Source organism: Acanthopagrus latus, chromosome 11 (assembly GCF_904848185.1).
Source record: "Acanthopagrus latus isolate v.2019 chromosome 11, fAcaLat1.1, whole genome shotgun sequence".
NCBI classification, from domain to species: Eukaryota; Metazoa; Chordata; class Actinopteri; order Spariformes; family Sparidae; genus Acanthopagrus; species Acanthopagrus latus.
Window position 1 is genome coordinate 22,906,290 of NC_051049.1, and position 22,691 is coordinate 22,928,980.

The following is a 22,691-nucleotide window of genomic DNA, read 5'->3' on the forward strand; positions in this document are numbered from 1 at the left end:
AGGCAACAGTTTTTCTAAATAACAGAGACATTTTTCCTTTCAGTTTAAAAAACAAAAACAAAACACCATTCTCGCGACAATGTTGTTAAAACGGTCCTCGTCCACACGGATCTGCCAAAACACTGTATGCATGCCGGGCCAGTAGGTGGTGGTGTAACTCGAAATTAAACACCGCGGAGTAACACCACGTGCCTGAACACAAACGCCAGTTTAGAAGACAACAATAAAGATGGTTTTTCAAGCTAAAACACTCCACAGCATTGCTTTGTCTTGCAGTGGTGACAGATCAACTGACTGGACAATAAAAGATTTGGTTTGTTCTTCCGGCCATTCAATTTCAAATTTGTCTCCAAGCTTATCAAACAAATAAGCAAACAACTGGGCACGGTGGACGCGAGTCAATGTGTCAACATGTTCCAACCTGGAAGAGGAGGGGAACTTAGAATATATACGTACATTCTTGCATGCCCATATGGTTCAGTTCCTGACAAAAATGCACCTTTTTGCATCCATCCAAGTGAGGGTTACAGGTGACAAGGACGGACAGTGTATTGGAGGAACAATAGCAAATTGTAGGAGACATGAAATCAGAAGAAATGGTTGATATTGTAGGAAAGAAGGCTGCAACTAGAATAAAAATGGATGGAAGAAGGGAGACGGCTCAAACTGGTCCTCCAATCACACAGCACTCCTACCAACTCCGTCTCATCTGTCTTTTCGCTCTCACCTGCTGGTATCGTTATTGAAGCCTCCCACATCCACTATCTCCCTCACATACGCCCCACCCCCCATAAAAAAATAAATAAAATGGAAGATGAGAGGGGCAAAATACAGTCTTGATACAATTACCCCATTTCAATCAGCTCTCACCCCTCCTTTCTTCCTCTTCATTCATCATTCTCTCCCTCTCAATTATCCCTCCCTCTCTCACCCGCTCGCCCTCCCCTCCCTCCCCTCTGTAGCTGCTTGTTTAGACTGGGCTGAGACAAATGGGAGAGAATGAATACGCTGGGAACGCAGGGGTCAAGGAGGGCTGAGTGTGGGGGACAGGGAGAGGCGAGGGGAGGCGGTGGGGTAACTTGAACTCGCCGTGACTGGCCTGTAAGGAAAATAAAACCCAGCCGATGGTGACGTGTTATGAATGGCAGTCATTATGAATGGTTTGGAGAGAGAGGAGCAGGCGGGGAAGAGGTTTGGAAGGGGGGGCAGCAGTGATGGGATGGCAGAAGAAGAACAAATGATGTTGGACGTTTCCTGTAAAAAAAAAAAAGAAAAGAAAAGAAAAGAAAAGAAAAGAAGGAAAAAAGGGGCCTTTGCAATATCCAGGCACTGGAAGAGTAAAGGGTTCAGAATGCTCAAATTAAATTAGTTTGTATCAAATGTCCTCTGTACGCAAGTAAAAAGTGCTTATCTCTATTTTTGAATGGCCAGACTTGGGAAAAAAATGGATGAAAATGTTGAAGTCTAAGAGAGGGACGAGCCGCAGTGGGGAGAGCACAAACTCTGAGTTAGTATTTCCTAAAAGGCCGTTGTGGTCGTAGAGAAAGAAAGTTTGAAAGCAGGACTTTCAAGAACTTCACTGGAGCATACTGAGGTCTTCAAGCAGTTGCTCAAGGATTTTTGCAGGGTTTCTTTGTGGCCATTGTTTCCAACATGATTCAATCTGCAGAAATGTTTCTAAACCCTGAGTTTAAACCCTACATTTGCAATATTCTTTAGTTGTTTTAATAATACACTGTGGTAAGTAAGCTAGTCAGATAACTGGGCATGCTGGTGTAACTTATTATACCCTGAAATCAGTCTATAAGTCAACCTTAATGATTTGTACCATACCATACAGGACTGTCAACAAGCTCTGCAAATCAAATTACGTTTGGTTTGGGTATAATATATTAGTTCTGTACTTGGAGAAGTTTGCTTGGAGAAATTAGCAAGGGGGGTAAGCACTGCGAGACAGGACAAGTTGTTGGGAAACCGCCCCCACTATGAAAGAATCTGGATTTTTATTTGACTTTGGTGAAAGTGGTTATGAAATGTATTTCTTCTGGGCAGAGAACTGCAGTGCTTGGCTTCGATTTTGTTCAGAACATCTTACTTACTACAGTCTTACTTGCAAATCTGTCAGAGTTTGGTAGAAAATTGCTCCAAAAAGGTTGAGTGTGCAAGATTTAGGGGTAAAAATGGAATACAATTTACATAATAATGTTTTCTGTGGCTGATAAACACCTAAAATTAATGTTGTAATCTAATTTCTTACTTTACAAAGTTCTCACAAAACCCTTGAGAAACTGGCAATTTTACAATGCGCTACTGAAACAGGAGGGTCAGAAGACATAGAGAAAGTGTTTCCAATATTCTGGGAACAACAGCTTGTAAGCATCACAAATGCAGACGGAACATACCATGAAGCAAGCAATGGCAGCAGAACAGAAGAACCAGCTGGGGAAAGTTGGCCTTTGTCCGGTTTTTGGGCAACTTGGTCCATTTTCTTCCTAATCAGATGCAGACGGACATATGCAGCGCAGGCACATGTGGGTTTCGCATCGCAACGTCGTGCAATGTGCTGACACAATCTGAAGCAGGGAGCAGCGAGAACAGTTCTCCAGTGCTCTCTCTCGTATGACTTTTGAGCCGGAGGTTGGATGTATGTGCCACAACAACACCGACACGCCTGATTTTTGTGACGGCTGATGCGATTTCTGTTTGAGGTAACGTGAGGACAGAACTGACAGAGCCCTCAACAACAAGATGATAAAAAAACACATCCCGCCGATTGCAGAAAAGAGTTCAAAGTCAACCGAGCGCATTTGATCTCCGGCTATAAAAATCATTTTGAAATCAAAGGGAGGGAAGAGAGAGGAAAAAAAACAAAAAAAACAGATGAGAGGCGGAAAGAGAGAGGGAAGACAGTGTGAGTGAGGACGCGCAGAAGAGACTATAAAATCAACTGGTTTAGAAATCCACAGCTAATTATTTTTATCTCAGATCAGTGTCTCTCCTTTTTTTTTTTAAAACATTTCAGATGAGGAAGAATAGAGAAGATAACACAACTTCTAAATTAAAAACTGTTTCCATGGCAAATGCTGGTAAGCCATTCAGCATTTGGCATGCAGTCCACAGCTTCCAAAGTTTAAATACCGTTAGCTTTGTGTAGCCATGTAACATTTGTTAAACCAGGTCAGTTTGTGCACTTCATCTAGTGTTTTTGTGTGTGTTTTGTTTTGTGTGTGTGTGTGCCTAACAAACCTGAGTTGAGGTCCCGTCCAGGGTTGAACGCTCGGCTGTTGACGGTGGGGGAAAGTCTGTCGCAGCAGATGGTCTTGGAGACGTTGGTATTGAAGTTTCCATCAAACCTACACACACACACACACACACACACACACACACACACACACACACACACACACACACACACACACACACACACACACACACACACACAAACAGGCAACATTTGAGAAATTTATAGAGCGTGTCCGGCTCATTTGTTGGTGGAGCTGTGCTGACGTTTCTCTCAGCACTAAACAGGTTTACTATTCCACCGCTTTGTTTCCAATAAAAACCAAAACTGGAATTCCTCTGACGTCATGTTTTAATAAGACAGCTCTTGACTGAGAACGCGATTTACACAAACGTTGGATAAATCTACGTGAAACTTCGAAGCTAATCCAATTACGTGAAACATCTGTTGAAACTAATAGCCCCTGCTTGTTTCATTTGAGCTGAATTGTAATGGTGGCTGTATCATCTGTTGCCCAGACCTCATATAAAAGTCGAAGTTATGGCAAATGAATAATATTTTCCACAGAAAACTGCTGGAATTCTGTTTTTCTCCCAGTGAAGCTCATGCCCAGTTCCCGGAATACATCTGAATGTGATTGTAGGAAAGGCTGCCTGCTCAATCTCTTAATACACCTATAGTCCAGTTCAAGGTTGTGTCATTCGAGGATGAAATCGGGACCTGCCGTCTATGATCAGAGAAAACTCTAAAAGAGTTGATTTAGACATTTGAATCAGTCATGTCAGCTTCAAAATGATACAGCAGAGCTAATGCAGAGTCAGACTTCACGACTCTCAAGCTTTGTGGCATTGTGATTTATTAAGTATTAATGAGCCATGAAATTTAAATCTTTCACCAAACCACTTCCTCAACCACACTGTCTCTGTGGTGTGATTATCATAATTCTTGATTTGATTTTGCACTAAACAGCAATACTTTCTAGCACACTGTCTCTTTCATGTAATAAATAATGGGACAGTTAGCACTGAGGAAACATCTCTGATGGCTGGCAAAGCTTTGACAGAGAGGGGATCAGCATCATTCCCTTTATCTGCAATCTGAATGAGCTCGTAATCAACAACTGAATTGTTCAAAAGTGTCATGTTAGTCGTTATCGCAGCAGGGCCGCTTGCTTGCACTCCAAGTGGCCCCTGTAAAGAGCCTCTGCCGTGGCGTAGAAGATGTTGCCAAGTAAAACCCTGCTGTCCTCCAGCATACACACACCCAAATGTGTTAAAGAGGTGTCAGGAGAACAACACCACTGTCGCAATCAACACTTCTTAAACGCGTTGCTTTTACATGCGACATCTCCACACATCTCATCTTTCAGTCATTTGTTTTAGTGTTAAGTTATTTTAAAATGACTTGTCTCTTGTCTGTGTGTGTGGCCATTGATGGTAAAGCCCAGTTTCCTGAGAGCGCATATCTCTGGAGTTAAGAGCAGACAAAAGGGGAGGCATGCAGAGGAGCAGCCCGCTCTGCACTGCACCAAGCCTGGGCGCTTTGATCCTTCCATCCCTCCGACTACAGCACCCACCCCTCCCTTCCTCCGGCTAAGCAAAGTACAGACACACACATGCACGTTTGAACACACACATATACACACACCCACACGGCACACACACTCTTTGGCTCCCTATGCTTGCAGACCTGGCAGTGGGCCGGTTTGATTGACAGGTGCTCTGATGTACAGGCTCCATTTGAACTTCACTCATTTCGAGTCCCATAAGGCCAAAGTCATTACCATTCTCCTTCAACCCGCTTTGCATAGAAGGGCCGGGCAGGACGCTCAGCAAAATGTGTGCCAGATAAAAAATACATTTGCAGCCGCTTTGAATTCCACATCAAAAAAACATATGAGAGAGCGGGGGTGGGGGGTGGGGGGGAGCAGGGAGGAGGCTGAGGCTGATCAGACATCTTAATGAGGGTGAACAAAAATAAAAGACAGACACATTTAAAATAAGCCAACAACACTAGCCTGATCTGATATACAGAATATACACAATAATCGTGTAAATCCAAACTCCTCTCCATGAATGTTCCAACAGGAAAGCTCGCTGCTTTAAATAATTCTTCCAATGAACACTCATATTAATAATGCATTGTAGGAATGATTGCTTGATTACCATACCTCCCAAAAGGGATATTCCTCTATGCAGTGATTATAAAATGATCCTGAAGAACAATTGAGCAGCATCATAATTAGGTCTGTGAGTGTCCTTGAGAAACAGATACAAATGGCAAATTATTGATGTTTCTTTGAATTCTGACCGAAACCTTACATGTTCTCTCTGCTTTTTAACCCAACATGAAATTGAAAAATTTACAATTCATCCATTCTTGAGAAACCAAAGGAGGTCCTGCAAGAATTTTTTTACAATTCTGCAAATACAAATATTCAGTCAGTCACAGGAGAAAAAAGATGACGGCCAGTGTCTTATAGCCCTCGGAATAAGGCGACACCTGCTGCGTTCAGCAGCACTAGCCATCCACTGTTTATATAAATCCATTATAGTGAGGTGTAACCTGCAGCAGGAGCCATGTATATCCAACTGAGGAGGCAATCATACACCATTCAAAAAGCCCACTGTGCACAATTACCTTGAAGAGGCTGGCTGTTGTGCGAGCGCCGACGTCAAGAGTAATACCCTTTCTAAATGTGTTTGCGATCCCTCAGTGAATAGCAGCGGTGCAGCAGGCAGCATGCTAGCTGCAGAATGGAGAGTGCTTCAATAAAGTGCTGTCCAAACAGATTTTATTGTGATATCAACATGCAAAGTGGATTTTATAATCGACACGGGAGAAAAAGCTCCACTTGATTCTGATCCTGACTGAACTGAAGTGAACTGAGGGGGGTTTCTGATATTTTGGCTTTATGTGTGGAAAAGGAGGCAGATGAAATATTAGCAACACCTGTAAAAATCATACAATCTAAAACAATGATTTAGCAAAGCAATGCAAAATCATGTGAAATGGAAGGAATAAGTAAGGAATATTAGGACGGCTTTTTGTTGTATCAACCTCCCATGATCCCTCCGTGCTCCATCAGCAGCAGTTAGTTTCAGTTAAACAGTCAGTTGCTATTAGCAACCTCTACTAACAGGGTCCAACAGCAGTCAAAGTGACATTGTGATGACGGCCATTTTGTCAGATTTGCAGCTCAACAAATATTGAAAGACATATTTTATCTGCTGCCCAAACGCCAAACGTCTGTGGATAGAATCTAAAGCTCTACATCAAAAGAGCGCGATGAGAACGGAGTTTGTGGCCGAGTGTGCACTGCCACTTGGAGTAACTATCTATGAATGCACCTGTTGTCTCTCTTTGTTCATTTTACTGCTAAACATCAAGTAACAGTTGATTGACGTTTTTATTCCTGTGCATTCTACATGCATGTTTACTAGGTTACTTGTGTTTCTAGATGTTTCTTTTATAGAGACTTAATAATGATGTTTTAGGTGACAGCCTGCTGGTTTTCTTCCTGGCATGACTGAAAACACAACTGGATTTTAAAGCGATCTCACTGCATAACTGCACATATGTGCTGAGGAACAATTAAACTAGAGACACTATTGAAAATGATTATTTAAGGTTAACCAAGACACTCATAAATCGAACACCTTTATTAGACCAAAAGATTAGACTGTTTATCACACCTTCACACACTATTAAACACTGCTGCAGTGGGCTATGTCAAAAATAAATATTCTGGCTATTTAAGTGAACGGATCATGCACTAGCTGAGATACTGGATGAGAAGTCTGAATAGAATTGCAAGTACTGAAAACAGGCCAGATAGTGGACATCTGAAGACCTCCTCGCTGTTTGTTCTGTCCTTGAATATCAAATCAGGGGAATAAAGACAGCGAAGGGAGTTTTTCAAGGAGCAAAAAAGCTAGATGCAGGACTAAGGAAATGGAGGCATGGAAGAAAGGGAAAAGTTTGAGGGAGGCAAGGAAGCAGCAACAAAAAAGAGAAGAGAGGACAAGGTAAGAGGAAGAGGTTGATATTAACAGAAGCATGTGGGGAAAGCAAAGAAGGTCTGATCATGGCAGGACATTTACACCTGCTAAGGTCACTTAAACAAACCCCCAGCCCCACCCCCACCGCAATCTGCTGGTATTCTGCCATCTCCATCTCTGATATGCAAAGAGCGGTATCATCCTCGTGCTGAATGAGCAATCAGAACATCAGCTCGATCTGAAGCTCTTAACTCTAGAGGCTCCTCGCTGGTGCCACATATACTCTTGATCTGGACTGTAACTCTGCCAGAAGCTCAGATGGTGAGAATTCCTCTGAAGTAACAGGAGCTCTGCATTAGCACTATGTTGTCTTTTAATCTTTATGTTTAATTTACAAGTCAATGTGCTGGAAATTCTGCAATGTCATCCCTCATATGATATTACTACAGAGCAATCCGGCACGCACCGGAGTAGTCAGGCATCTGGTTCTGTTTAGCAGCCCGGACGCTTGGAAAATGTTGGTGACTTTGCTGTGTTGGGACAACACAACACCCATCTAGGTCGTTTCAAACGTGAACCGTGGTTTCAGTTTATATTTGCAGTTTATATGTAGTTTCATGAAGTTGCATCTCGGATGTCTATGGGATTGGAAAGTCAAATCCTGATTCATGGAGAGAGACCAGTATCTGCCAGAAGAAGGAGCGTGGTTGCAATTAGTATTTCTTGAAACTGTTCTAGACACAGTAGTTGAGGTAGTTATAGCACCGATTGTACGCAAAGCGGCACCATGAGGTTAGTTTTGAGTAAAATGTTTTCATACGTGTTATATTTCTTCGGGATAATCAGTAACTGCTTCAGTGGGCTCACTTTTCATCTACATCTTGACCTCAAAATGTATAAATTCTTTAAATACTGAGGATTTGTTTGAGAATACATGTGCTATTTAAGACTAACTCATGGGAAAAACATTGAGGGCTGGCAAACGTTTGGTCATGATGTGGACGTGCACGCAGGCGGCTGGACAGGCCCGGTCCTCTTCAGGGACACCTTGCCATGTTCTGTTTCCCATCACATTTCTCATTTTCTATTTTGGCAGGTGGCTGTTTGTTTGCCTCTCCAGAGGACTCAGGATCATTTGAATGGCATTTTCCTTGCACAGTCCATTTACAGTTTATCTCCTCTTGAACTACTGTTGAAATGAGACTGTTAAATGCCATCTGGGCTGCTCCCAAGCACACTTCTCACTTTTACAACTGCATATCAGTGGAACTGTTGAAACGAGCACCTGGAGCATGTTAAAAATATCAACATACAAACACACATGCATAGACACCAACTCTCCCAGTCACATACATTTGCTATTTTCAGGCACAGCCTGTCGTTGAGAGCAGGCAGTGATTAAAGCATACCACCGGGCACTAAGCACTGCCCTCTGTGGCCTCCCTGTGAAATGATAGCCTGCTAGCTTGACGGCTAACAGACATAGACACCCTGTGAACCACCTGATCCCCCTCTAAACTGGCTGACCTGACTGAGACCCCCAGAAGCAGCTGATGCCCGAGACTAATGAAGGACACTCTGAAGAGGACCACAGGGAGGGAAACCCTGTGCCGTTTCAGGCATGGATCCTGTTCAACCAGGAACACGAAGCCTTCATTGTCCATTTTCCTTCGTCCTCTATTTAAACCTTTTTGTTCTGCATGTTATTTCTTTATTAAAGGAACAGATCACACAAAACTTGTTTAGGAGAGTGCTGCAATGCCGTTCTACTGTGAAGCTCTAGAAATGTTTTCATGACAACTAAAATTTGCTCTATTTCTTGTCGCCATGGGGATGAGTAGATGATGACTGAATTTTAATTTTTGGGTGAGTCGTTCTTTTAACTGCCTTGTAAGCGAGACTGGGAATGTATTCAAAAGAAATCCTTGGGAGGAAATGAACTAGTTACGCTGCAGTTGATCACAGCTGTACTGAACTTGACCCATTTGCTCAAAATGTTTAATCATATACAGCACGACCAATACTGGATGGTTGAGGCCATTACCAATTCTTGCATTTGAGAGTTTTAAAAAAAAATCAGATAATCAAACATCAGCAAACAGCCTTTTTCCCCCCATAGCGCACATAATAGAGGATATCTGTGATAAGGATCTCCAGATTTCTGGCTGGGACATGTAAAGAGCAGGGCATCTTACTGCTGAAAGATAAACCTGTCTGTTCTCTCTGGCAGACAAAGTAAGCACCAGATGTACTTACAGCCTAGGAATGCCAAAGATGTGCTTTAAGTTGTTATTGCATGCCAGCCAGCAAATTCATAGATGCTGATGGATGTGCAAAAAGCTAAACAATCTGCTGGTAATCAATTGTTCAAGAATTACTGATAACAACACTTTTGTTAGCATTCAAAAACGTAATTAGTTTTAGACATTCAGTGTATATATATAACAAATATATCAAACCCTGTGCATGTTCCTTCAGCTACCTTTCACGATGCGTAGCACTCAGGAAGGGAGCGATGAAATATTCTACATACTGCTCCTGAAAGTTTCTCACTACCCCACATAAACCCAAAAAATGAAAGCAGGAGAGCTCCGTGTCTTTTTCCTCCCCTGAGGAAGATCCTTTGAAGTTCAGGGATCTGTCAGACTCAGCTTCAGTTTGGTATGTCCATGATCTCCCCCACCACCACCACCACTACCCATGCGACTCCCCCTGCATCTTTCCATCCTTCCTTCCACAGTCTTATATAATATCTCGCTTATATAAACTGTCTCTCAAAGCTGTCAATCCAGGGTTTACACTGCATATGTCTAGGTGTTAAAACAACATGTTTGCGTGTGAACAGCTGCTGAATGCATGTACAGTATGTCATGTGCATGATTCGGCTACAGGTGGCCGGTGGCCCCGAGCCAGGCGGCCTCCTCTCTGCTCAACTGGAGAAAGGGCAGGTGACCTTGCAGCCTGTGAAGTCTGCGGCGCGAAAACTTCAGAGAGCAATAACTGGTTACATCGGCTGATAAAGGGGAGGGAGATAGACAGAAATGGAAGGGGGGGGTAGAGACAGCTGTGGCTCTGTAGATTAGAACTGAAAGCAGCTCTCTCTCTCTCTGAGCTCAGCTTTGAACTGTGTTTTTGCCTGCTGGAGTTGGTGATTGGCTGAAAAGCTGCGTGTACAGGATGGGGAAATTTTGAACTCTTACAGCATGCAGGCACCCTTTCCACAAAGCCCCATGGAAGAAGAAGAATATGAAGAAACACGATCAGGATAACACACTAAAATTGAATTTTGCTCATACTGTCATTAGCAATATGATGAAATAAATAGTAAATACAAGTGGATGCAGTCATCAAATCCTCCAGGCATCAAAAGATCTCATTATAAACAAAGCCCCAACATCTCCCTGCCTCCCCAGGCTCCAAGTACCATAAAACTTTTTAATGTCAAGGGTACATTGCAGCAAAGCAACAACTGGCACGACTACTGACTGCTTGAATAGGTTCTGAAATTAAGGTAGCTGCCAAATATCAGAGCGTGCCAGCACTGCTCAAGGGTGTAAATTACGTGATGTAATCCAATGGTGATCAAAACATGCTGAAACAAAGGAGCGACGGGGATATGTGTGTGTGCAGTTGAAGCATAAAGCGACGTATGGAGAGCTGGGTGCAGGTGCTAACAGTGGGAGGTGGGCTTACAGAGAGGGAACCTCCTGCAGAGACGATTGTGATTGTGTTATAAGACAGAAAGAGCGCACGAAAAGTGTGTGTGTGTGTGTGTGTGTGTGTGTTAAGGAGAAAGGTGCTCACTCCATCATGGATGCAGGTATGGAGCAGCAGTCCTGTATGGCGGTGAGCGGAGAGGTGAGGTGGGCGGTGTACGAGGCCTCCACCACCTGTTTGTTCCTGTTCACCACATCCAGGTAGCGGTTGAACTTTTCACGGATTTTCTTGGCCAGCTGCACAAAAGAAACACAAACACAGACTGTTATTAGTGGTGACGCCTAAATAGATGTCTCATTTCCTTTTTTTAGCATCTGCAAGACTGATCAAGAAACCTTTCGCTCTCCAGGCTAGATAAGATATTATCCAGCCCCCACTGAGACCTGACAAACTTCAAAGCTAGGAGACACACATTTTTTTTTTCTTTCCTTCTGTGTTTTATACATGTTCTTTCGCATGTAAAATATATCTACAGTTTAAAAAAGTCAATTTCCTACATGAACAGAAGCCCCTCTCTCCAGCAGAAAACATTGCTCTTGAAACGTCTCGTCAGCAGCCCCCCTTTAATCCCGTGACTTTATGACATCACACTATGCCACCATGTGACCTCTCTTCTGGCATGTGTGAGCTGACTGGGTATTCAGACTGGGTATTCAGGTAACCAAAAGTAAAATCATGAACGAGCATGGATATGAGCATAATAAGTCTCCAAATTATGACTGTTATCACGAGGAGCCTCTATGTTCGTGTATTATATGTAGACATGCATATATAGGCGTGTATGTAAATGTAATAATGTGATGTGTTAATGTTTCATATAGAATATCGATGATGGGAGTGTGGGTGATCATTCGGTCTGTGTTTCCACTGGTTGCTTCTGTCCATCTGTAGTAAAGTGGTATTTCTCTCCATCATTGACAGCACATAACACTGTTTTCTTTTTATTGCTCTCGTTTTGCCTGGACCCCCAGAAAGACTAGCTAACACTTTGTGGAAGGTAATGGGGAAAGCATCTACACGAGTGAGCGCGCACACATCCAAACAAAAGCAGACGGGTCATGTTGCTGAAACTTTCATTAGCCTCTTCAAAGAGCTCATTCGGTATTGTCACCTCGTAAAAGTAGTGATTACAAGTTGGGCTTTGGTAACTGCGGCTGCGAGGTGTTGCACATGAATAGCACTTGTCTGTGGGAATAACGTGACCCTGAAGAACAAACAGAAGCCCACCCCACTGACTTCCTAACTTTAGTGTGTTATGGGGCTAAAATGGTGCATTGTGCAGAAAGTAGTGCAAGTTTAAAATTCCAGATTTTGATTTGTTTGTATTTTTTTGTTATATGGTGTAACTCCACATCATTTTTAAAGGTTGAACCTCTCAGGAACAATGAGGTTATACACTACTGTCACCAATCGCTTCGATATGGAGAAAAACTCATACACACAAACATTTGTGCAGTTCATCACAATGTCACAATACTTTGGCTGCTTTCATTTGTTTCCCCACCGTCCGCCCTCCTGTTTGCTCGTTTTAATTGGCTATATGCATAAAAATTGTAAACACAGCTGAATAAACAAAGCTGACCGGGACCTGCTCTTCCCTTACCACATAAAAGCTTTTTCTGTCATTACTCTTTACTGTATCTTACTTTCTGCTTATTCAAGTTCTGGTTTTCTCAAACATTTCGCTCAATTTATTTTCTTTGCTGCTGAGAGCTCTCCCCCCCAAACCCTCGTCTATGTTTTATCCTTCCACTATGATCTCTGCTTTCTCCGCTGTATTTATGTTTTGAATATAAATAGTGAACTTCTAATTTTAGCCCTCTTTTGGCAACAATGACAGCATGGACGTTAACCCCGGGAAGACTAGCTGGACGTCAATGTGTTTCTAAAGGGGGGCCGTTAAAATAAACACAAACACTAGACTTCTACATGGGTGCAGGCAGAGCCACCTACGACACATTCATTATATCTATACTTGCATGTTTCCTGGCAGCTCTGGTTGAAAAGGTGACTGCAGACACAGGTAAACTGTGAGCCGGATATTTTCAAATCCACATTCATTCAGCTCTGAACATCCAGACAAACAAATACTACTTAATAACCACAAATGAAGCAAAACAAAATCAAAGATGCCCAAAAGTCAGGCCGAACTAAGTGTGAAATCAATCACTGTTAAAAGCATGGCCGAGTGATGGATGCCTGCGGCTGGAAAAACAAACAACACTCTGCATTTAGACACCGCAGCACGCACTTCATCGTTCAGCAAGAAAGAGACAATAATCGAGTACGAGGTCCGTGCTTGTTCCTACTGAGTATACGTTGTACTTGCCATTAAAATGTGAAAACCAGGAAGGAGAAAGTAAGCGTGTCTAAACAAAGGCAAAACAGCCAATTCAATCAGTGTTTGCTGGGGCCCTTAATGTAGTCGCTGGATACGCATACATTACACTTTGTCTTTCTTCCTCTGGTTCTGGCCGAGCACACGTCTCACGGTGCTCTTTCAAAACAGGGTTCCAGCTCCTCTGGGGAAACCAATAACCAGCTCTGCAGCCGCCTCCCGGGGGAACATCAATAACCAGCGCACCACCACCGGCTCTTCACAACAGGTTCCTGTTCTTGCTTTCTTTTTGACAAAATGCATCGCAAAAAAGAGGTGATGGACAATAGTGAGGAACTGATATCCACTTAATCTTCAACATCACATGCATGTGATCTGTTACAGATTATCCTCTTAAGTTGAAAACTGTCACATGATCCACGGGTTTACTCACAATCTGTTAGAGAACCAAACTCTTTGCAGTTACTGGTTTGGTTTTGGTTTAATGAAGCTTTCTGTCCACCACTTTGTCTGATCTGTGACCGAATAAATATTGAAAAGCAAAGCATATGTTATTTACTCAACAAGAATAACTTTTCAGTGCATCGTTTACTCTCTTTATTTGGTATTTTAGCTTTTCTTGCAATGATCAGTTTACAGCTAACAAAGCTAGCCACCTATCTGAGGATGCAATGTGTTGCTTGTATAACACTCTGTTTACCATTGAGCTGTTACGAATTATCTTTCTGTGCACTCTACCTGTATTTTTACTAGATTAATTCTGTTTTAAGCTTCTTTCTATGAGAACTTAGTTACTGTACTAATTGATCCTTATAATTCCTTAATAGCATTCCTTTTGGACACTCATCTTTTCCACCTTAATGTCACCTAAAGGTATTCTTCACCAGGAAACAGGGAGCTACAGCCTGACTTTTTTCAACCTTCCGAAAACAATCATTAAATAGATAGGGCTTAAACACCCTTGGTAATATTGGTTATACAGCTGGAAGTCCAGGCATTCAACACACAAATTAAATTTTTTACCCAGACATAACTTTAGTAAATTGTTTCAGTCAATCTATAAAAGTAACAGTACTTTCTCTCTGTGTGTTAATGAGTTACGCTGTGTTTCATGACGTTATCTGATTGGTTTTGGGTTGTACAGACCTTTTGGTCAGCAAAACTTACTGGCTTTATTCAACAGTTTCTTGACGGTAGAAACCAACACTGTTCAAATCTTTTTGACATTCTAAGCTTGCAGGCAAATCAAATTGATTTAAAGTATATAAAAATAGAGCTTGCGATCATGACCATTCAGCAGATTTTGACAAGAGTGAGGTCCGAACAAATTCCTCTTTTCAGATTAGATAATTCACAAAAATCATTGTTGTGGATTGTGTGTGTGTTCACCATCGGCACAAATAGCACAAAAAAACTGTCTATAAATGGCAGCGCTCTGAACACTTTCTGAAGCGATTGTAAGTTACCTACCAAGCCTGGTTGAATACAGAAAAAGGCTTCTTTCCACGGTAACTGGACTCCCTTTGTTCTCATCCCATAATTACCAGTGCCTGCAAAAGGGCCGTGATTCAAGGCAGAAACAGGGAAGCGTACCGCGACCCACTGACCGCCTGTACACCTAATCAGCCGGCCGCTATTCATATTAGGGGTTTTAACAGGGGCCTGAAGCACAGCCCACAATTACTCCTACTCCACCACAAGGAACACACACACACACACACACACACACACACACACACACACACACACACACACACACACACAAACACAAACACACTCACATGCCTAGACACCAGCATGCGTGCTCTCACACACGGACATAAAGTTAAACACACAAATGTAGTACTCCCCCCCACACACACAGTAAAGTCCATGCATTGCAGCGTGGCAATTAGCTGCAGAGGACTTTGCATTAAAAAGGGGAAAATGGGCCAGTGTTCAGCTGTGGAGTGTTTCCATAGCTGGGGGGAGAGAGGGAGAGAGATGGAGAGAGAGGGGGAGAAAGTAAGCCTCAACTTTTAACAGAGTGACTTAAGAGAAACCAGAAACTTCAAGCCGCGCAAGTTAAAGCTTCAGTTACAGTGCTGCCACAGTGCAGCCAAAGCAAACCTGCGCTCTGCAGATTAACCACACTCTCCAAAACACAGGGCTCCTCTCTCCACCCTCCGACCCATCCAGCCAGCCTTTTAGGGTTTGCAGCACCCAGTGGGATTGGTTTTCGACCGCATATCTGGAGTGAGTGGAACGGGGTGCACCCTGAAATCTTGTGTTGGGAGTTCTGAGGTTTGCCAGTCAGCCTTCCACCACAGTCAGTGCTGGCAGTGGCGATTATGGGAAGACCAAACCTACTTTAGAATTCAGGGTTAAGGTTAGTTTGGGGATACTACACATGACGCACTTCTCGTTAAACTAACTGCATTTGTTTGCATTTTCACCAGTCTGTGAAGGTAACACGTTGCTTTCAATGACAGCCAAAAAGGTCTGTTGAACCTCCACACTTCTGACTTTGTTACTTCTATGTTATGAAAAGCAAAACCTCCATAATGATGCTCAGAGGCTGGATACAGTCCGAGTTGTATTTACAGCCACTATTTTGTGGAATTAACCAAAAAATGTATCTCGCAGCAAAATAAATCTTCATAGCTAAACTTGATGTCAAGCTGAGGTTGTTTACTGTCCGTTTATGTGCTTTAAATAGCAAGATCTGAAATGGCAAAAGCGACTGGCATGTTGTAAGGAGCGATGGTCTTATGCCTGTGTGTGAGTGATGTTGTCGATGCAGGAGTAAATGTATGTATGTATGTATGTATGTATGTATGTATGTAGGTATGTAGATAGATAGATAGATAGATAGATAGATAGATAGATAGATAGATAGATAGATAGATAGATAGATAGATAGATAGATAGATAGATAGATACTTTATTGATCCCGGAGGAAATGCAAGCATCCAGTAGCAATAACAAACATTGAACATACATTGAACATACATGCAATGTCAAAGAAACAGTAGAAATAAAAATTTGGAATAGAAATGTTATAAAAATGTTTTGTACAACTGTAGTAAAAATTAAGAATAAAAATGTTTTGTACAAGTAGGAACATAATAAAACGGTTAACACAACATGTCAGCAGCACGGAGATGAAAAGTGGTGAAATCTCATTTTTCACTTGAATGGAAGCATTTTGGGATGTCCTTCCTCCTTCTATTACTTAAATGTCACTGTTTGAGCGCTACGTCTACCTGGGCTGTAGCTGATAACCTTAACTTTCTCAACACACAATGCACAAACTTTGTAGCGCTCTGTCAACACCTAATGTGGGGACAGGCTTTAGTAAACATAGTTATGTTAAAGCTTTGGCAGATGATGAAATAAGAGGCCATTAAGCCGTGTGGATGGTGGACCAGCGTAAAAACACTGGCCGCCAGTAGTTCCACTCCGACAGCACATGTCGACAAGTAAAACTATCAGAATAAATTCTTGGTTATGTCTGGATTGAGAGAATACACAGGAACAGACTCAACACCGGAGAGAGGGAGGGCTGGTGTCATTACAAAGGGACAGATGTCTGCATGTCTCTCTGAATAATGTATTTCCAGAGGAGGAACTTGTCTCAGAGGCCGGTGGCTCCTCTCTGCAGCCCCTTGCCCTCTCTTCCTCTGCAGATCCACTCCTAATTGAGCCTCAACGTTGGCTCGGGGACACAGCCCCTCTGCCCGGAGAGAGCACACGAGCCAACTCTGTCAGAGCTGTCATCTGCATCAGTTGGCGTCTGCTTCAGAGGAGTCCCAGCTAGAATGTATGGCTTCTCTATGAACTGGCCTTGAATATAAAATGGTTCAACTATTCCAACAAAGACCCAAAAATGAGTCGGAGCCGCTGCGTGACCGGTGGTAATTAACATCCACTGAATCCATGTGACACTAATTGAAAACCTAAGACTCAGTAGGCCATGCCTATTGTAGAGGAGGTTCCTGCCTCATTACAGAAACTGAAATCCAAACTTATGTTTCTTTAGGGTGACATTTACTACATTTGATATTACAGAAAGTGATCCTGTGATAAGATGATCTAGAGCCTTTACGCAATTAAATTATAACTATCAAAAGTGGCTGCACAACTGTTGATGCATGGAAATGACAATGAAGTTGACTGACGTTCTCAAACAGGTTTCAAGAGCCAACGCTGATGTTAGCATAATTGGTAAGTTAAAATCAATGTTAGCCTGCTGGGAAGACCGACACATAGGTTAACCTTTTAGAGAAGCTTACATTGATGTTATCATGTTGGAGAAGCTAATAATGATACTAACAATGACGTTAGCATGTTGGAGAAGCTAACAATGATGTTAGCATGTTGGAGAAGCTAACAATGATGTTAGCATGTTGGAGAAGCTAACAATGATGTTAGCATGTTGGAGAAGCTAACAATGACGTTAGCATGTTGGAGAAGCTAACAATGATGTCAGTATGTTGGAGAAGATAATAATGATGTTAGCATGCTGGAGAAGCTAACAATGATTTTAGCATGTTGGAGAGGCTAACACTGATGGCAGTCTGTTTGCGAAGATAACACCACAATATCAGCCTGCTGGAGAAGCTAACACCAATGTTAGCCTGCTGGAGAAGCTTACACCATTGCTAGCATGTTGACGAAGAAAATTTCCCAGAAAATATATTAAAGGGTATATAGCTCTTGTCCACCAACAATATTAACTCCTCCGACTCACTGAAGCTAACACATCCATGTTTTCTTGTCCATTTAAGCTAGCTAGCTCAGAGACAGCTGTTGTCATGGACACAGGCAGTCTTGACAGAGATGCAGGCATGACAGGACGAGTGCTGATTAACACATCTGGTTTACAGATGTAGTTAGGATTTCATGAGTTAACATACTGGGTCTTTGATAGGATAGGTGACAGCTATGAATTCATGACTGGCTTTAGTAACAGGAGAGCAGGATTTTTTTCAGATCTCTGTAGGTTAAGACAAGCTGTGGGGAGATGTTTTTGTCGTGTGGCCCCTGGACAAAGGGTTATAATTATCATGACTCTCCATAGCCTTAGAAAACAATAGGAATTGTATGCATATAATCTTTTCCATCGAGATAAAGAAACAGCAATGCCTCGGGGCCAATTTGAGCTGCCTCTGGAAGGTGAGCGGTACTATAACTTTCTCACACACACACAGTGACACAGATTGATTTACTAGTGCACACACAGAAATACTGTCACAGGAGAAATACAAACAATCATCCGCCTGTCTGTTCTTGCTGGTGGCTGTTTACCAGCCTCGTGTTTATTGTCACTCTTCCAAGATCCCCGACACACAAGTGCAAACACACACACACACACACACACACACGCACACGCACACGCACACGCACACACGTTCACAGCATGCCTGCATACAATCATGTTTTTGACTAGATGCCGGACGCCAGAAATTCTGTGCATAGTTTTCCTAAGATAGGACCAAAGTAAAAAAAAAAAAAAAAAAACAGCACACAGACATTTTGACTCGTGGTTTTAAGGTCATATGAAACAAATCTGCCGAATTCTAAAAAGATGGCACTCTCTCCTTCGAGCCCTCTTGTTCTTTCTGCCTGCAGCTCTGCACTCACATTACGAGCAGAGAGAGAGACGGCAGACAGACAAGTGGAAAAACAGACAGAGAACTTCAAAGCCGATGAGACAGCAGCCCTAGAATTTTAATAAACCCCCTCTTTCCCTCTGATGGCGAGTGGAAGTGTGAGCGCGTCTGTGGTCCTGCGTTCAATTGAGCAGACACCATCTACAGCACATGCATGCACAAACAGGCAGGTACACACACACACACACACATATACACACACGGGAAGGGAGAAGCCTTTGTTACTCACCTGCTGCACTTCCGTCTCTCCGTTTGATGTCTTCTCGGTGTACACAAACGAGTTGAAAATCCTCTGCAGGGAAACAAGAGAGAAGAGGGAAGCGGGGACAGTTAGGTTGGATCAGGAGGAATGCTGAGGATTCGGATCCAATCACTGAAAACCATCACCCGAAGATAAGTATTGGCAGACTTCCTTTACAGATAGATTTTAGTTTCAGGTGTTGCCAAACGGGGATGTTTGTTATCAGCATTCAACAGCAAATGTAGAGTCTGCGAAATGTGGCATCATTATTGCAGGTTACCAAAACAGTTCAAGCATTAAGGCATTTTTATGTTCAGTGTCACGACAACGCTTCGTCACATTTGTAAAGAATCCAAGCAGGACGATTTATCTTGCTGCTGTGCCGTTCATGCTCATTACGTACACCAGCTATAATGAAGCAGCCATCGGAGCTGGGCACTGAACTTGTGAGTGCAAATCAAAATGTGCTCTGGTAATGGCCATCGCAAGTGTTAGAAATAAAAGCTTCAGACTCTCAGCCTTCTCTGCTCAATCTTTGCAGTTTTGTTTCCAAATGATTTTCAGCCTGTATGTGATTAAAGGTTTATTATTTTCAGTTCTTTTACAGCCATCAATATCACTCTGAACTCTGAATCTTTGAGACATTGACACAGCACCTCTCTGATGGTGTCCTGAGGTGGGACCTCTATGGACCGTACCTCTTCTGAAAGTCCAATGGGTGCTTGATTCATCTGGAGAATTTGGAGGCCTTGAGATCTTTGTCATTGTCCTCAGGCCATTATTTAGCTGTTTCTGCAGTGTGGTGCTGGTGCCCTGTAACGGTGTTTGGGTGTGTCGTGTGTATCAAGTGGTATCCGCATGAATGACAGCTCCCAAAGTTTCCTGGCAGAGCATTGCAACTAGATGATACATACTATTCTCTTCACCTCTTAGTCTTTTTATTGGTGCGGCTTAAAGGCACATACAAAACTGGCAACAGGAACCTAAAACCTGTTACACTGACATGTAAATCAACACTTGGTTCATAAATACTTGATTGATTTCTGAAGGGACAAAGTGATTTGGCACAACACAAGTTAAAGAAATGATCTTGTCAGCCTTGTTTGCCTTGTTAGTTACATTAAAACTGCTTCTCACTCTAAAATTGTGACCTATTTGTGAGCATCGTCTGTTGTCAAGGTCACAGAATATCAAGAGGTGCTGCAGGCAACAGCACTGGCACGTCTAAATGTGATGAAAGCATCATAAATGTTATAAGTGACACCTGCACCCCTCCTGCTATAACAAGTCAAATTGCTGTATTGTTACAAAACACACAGGATATTAATGGTTAATTGCTTGGTGATGTATTTACAGGTTCCCACAGCTGTGGGTGGTGTTGTATTATGATAGCCGGTCAAAATACTGCTTGACTACAGCTGAGAAACTCCCAACTGACTGCACTGAATAAGGTGGGAAAGGGTCCAAGTTATCGTCTCGATTCTTGATCCAGAGTGAGACAGGCATTAGCATTAGCATTAACATTAGCAGAGATGGATCCCTCTGCTCAGGCAGGTGCATCTGGAGTGAGTTTATTACCAGTCCGGAGAGAACGATAAACTTGGTTATCCGCCAAAACAACCAAACCCCTCAGACCCAGACAGCACCGTCCTGTCATCTACATCAGCCTCCAGGTCGGGGAGGAAAATGCGTCACCTGCCGAAGTCTGGAGGTCAGCCACGAGACAAAATGAAGGGTTTCATGAGCCCGGATCATAAGGTGATGTTAAGTTTCCCCCTTCACCATCCAGACTGAAAAACATTTTAATGGCCCCTGATTTATATTGTTAAGTGAATGGGAGGCGGAGCGCTACATTAAGGCATGGAGAAAATGAGTCCTGGTGTGACCTCAGCCTGAACACACGCTAACAGAGCCCCAGGAAAACATTGTAAGAGCTGCCCGAATAACACATGTACACACACACACACACACTATTCAGAGGGTCTCCTGGGTCCCATCAGCCAAACATTCTCTTTCTCTGACTTCCTGACACACACACACGCACACTTCCCAAACATAGGCAGCAGGACTGTGTGGCAGGTACAAACAAAGTAAAACTAATGTTTGTGTTGAGGCAGCAGGTAGGCAGGTGTTTCACTGTAAGCCACCACGCTGAGCACAAAGCCTTAAATTACCTGGTTCCACACCGCAACTGCTTCCTGCCGCCTGTCCGCACCTTTTGTTCGACACATTCCAGAGGACGCCAATTACCCAGAATGCACCACATCAAAACTAACCTGGATCTGAGTCACTATACGCTGCTGTTGTCCAACCATGGCTACACCTTCACACCTTTCGACAGATCTTTGCACAGCGTAAGAAAGCAAAATGTCACCGGCTTCATATGGTCAAAGGGAAAAGGTGAGCGGTTTCTTCAGGATATTGTTGACTTTGACACATCAGCATAACTTGACTTTTACCACTCGCTCTATCTGATTATAGATACATCCTCGCTGATTTTTCCAAGGTAAAATAAACCCTAATAGAGCTGACAAATATTACGACCAATGTTTGGTGCAGTTGTGAGGAAGATATTGGTGGTGGGATATTTTACAGTTGCCAAATATGACATTCAGTAAATGCACTGAAACTGGGAATTTAAATATTATTTGTTCTATATTACAATCTCTTAAAAATACATTTTCATATCAGTGTCATATCAGACAACATATGTGCCTACACCGATACATCTGTCAGAAGCCTTTATCAGCCAATAATACTGGCCAACTGATGGCACTTATTAAAACTAGTGTCACAAAGTGCTTCACATTAAACACAAACTCAAAATAATAATACAAATGAATGAAAGAGGGAAAAAAGTACTAAGAATGTGATTGATGACTAAGACTGTCAAAACACCCAAGATAAAAAGTTTAAAAAGCAATGGATGCATTCAAATACAGCTGTGCAGGATTTAACTGCAATGATGAGAATAAAGCACAGTGTGATTAAAAAAAAAATTAAATAAGGACACTGATGTATCTCCATAGCTACTAGATTTACAGATTTATCCAATGAAATATTGGAAACCAGACATCACAAATGTCACGTTCTTGTGTCTGTTTGTGTACAAACCACACAAATATCCAGTTTCCTAATGTAAGACGAGGAACAGCTACTAATTCTGACACTCTAACAGCCAAAAGCATAAGTGTCTTTCTTTTTTTCCTTGCTTGGAAATCAAGTTAAACACTGATTATCAAAGAAGTTGCCAGTCAATTTTCTGTTGATCAATTATTCCATTAAACACTAACTAACTAACTGTGTGTGTCGCCCTAACTGAAAAAGACCTTCGTACAAAAGTCAGGCTGAGACGGATGCAAATAAACAGAAGCTGCCATACGCCAACGTCCCCTCACAATGCCATCTTCTGGACCATAAATAGGCCATTCAGTTGACGCTCTTGCTGATTAAGTATCAAATGTAATTTCTGAAAACTCAATTATGCCTCATACAGCCT

At 42.5% G+C, this 22,691-nt stretch overlaps 1 protein-coding gene across 1 annotated transcript in view; it reads right to left on the reverse strand.

The window, feature by feature from the left end:
• The window catches only part of cachd1 (cache domain containing 1), an 89,990-nt gene that overhangs the window by 37,778 nt on the left and 29,521 nt on the right, over nt 1-22,691 (reverse strand). The window contains exons 2-4 of the mRNA XM_037115612.1: nt 19,181-19,243; nt 11,047-11,195; nt 3,247-3,353 (exon numbers count right to left, since the gene is read on the reverse strand). Of these exons, the coding sequence (XP_036971507.1) occupies nt 3,247-3,353; nt 11,047-11,195; nt 19,181-19,243 (319 nt within the window). The remainder of the gene's footprint in view (nt 1-3,246; nt 3,354-11,046; nt 11,196-19,180; nt 19,244-22,691) is intronic.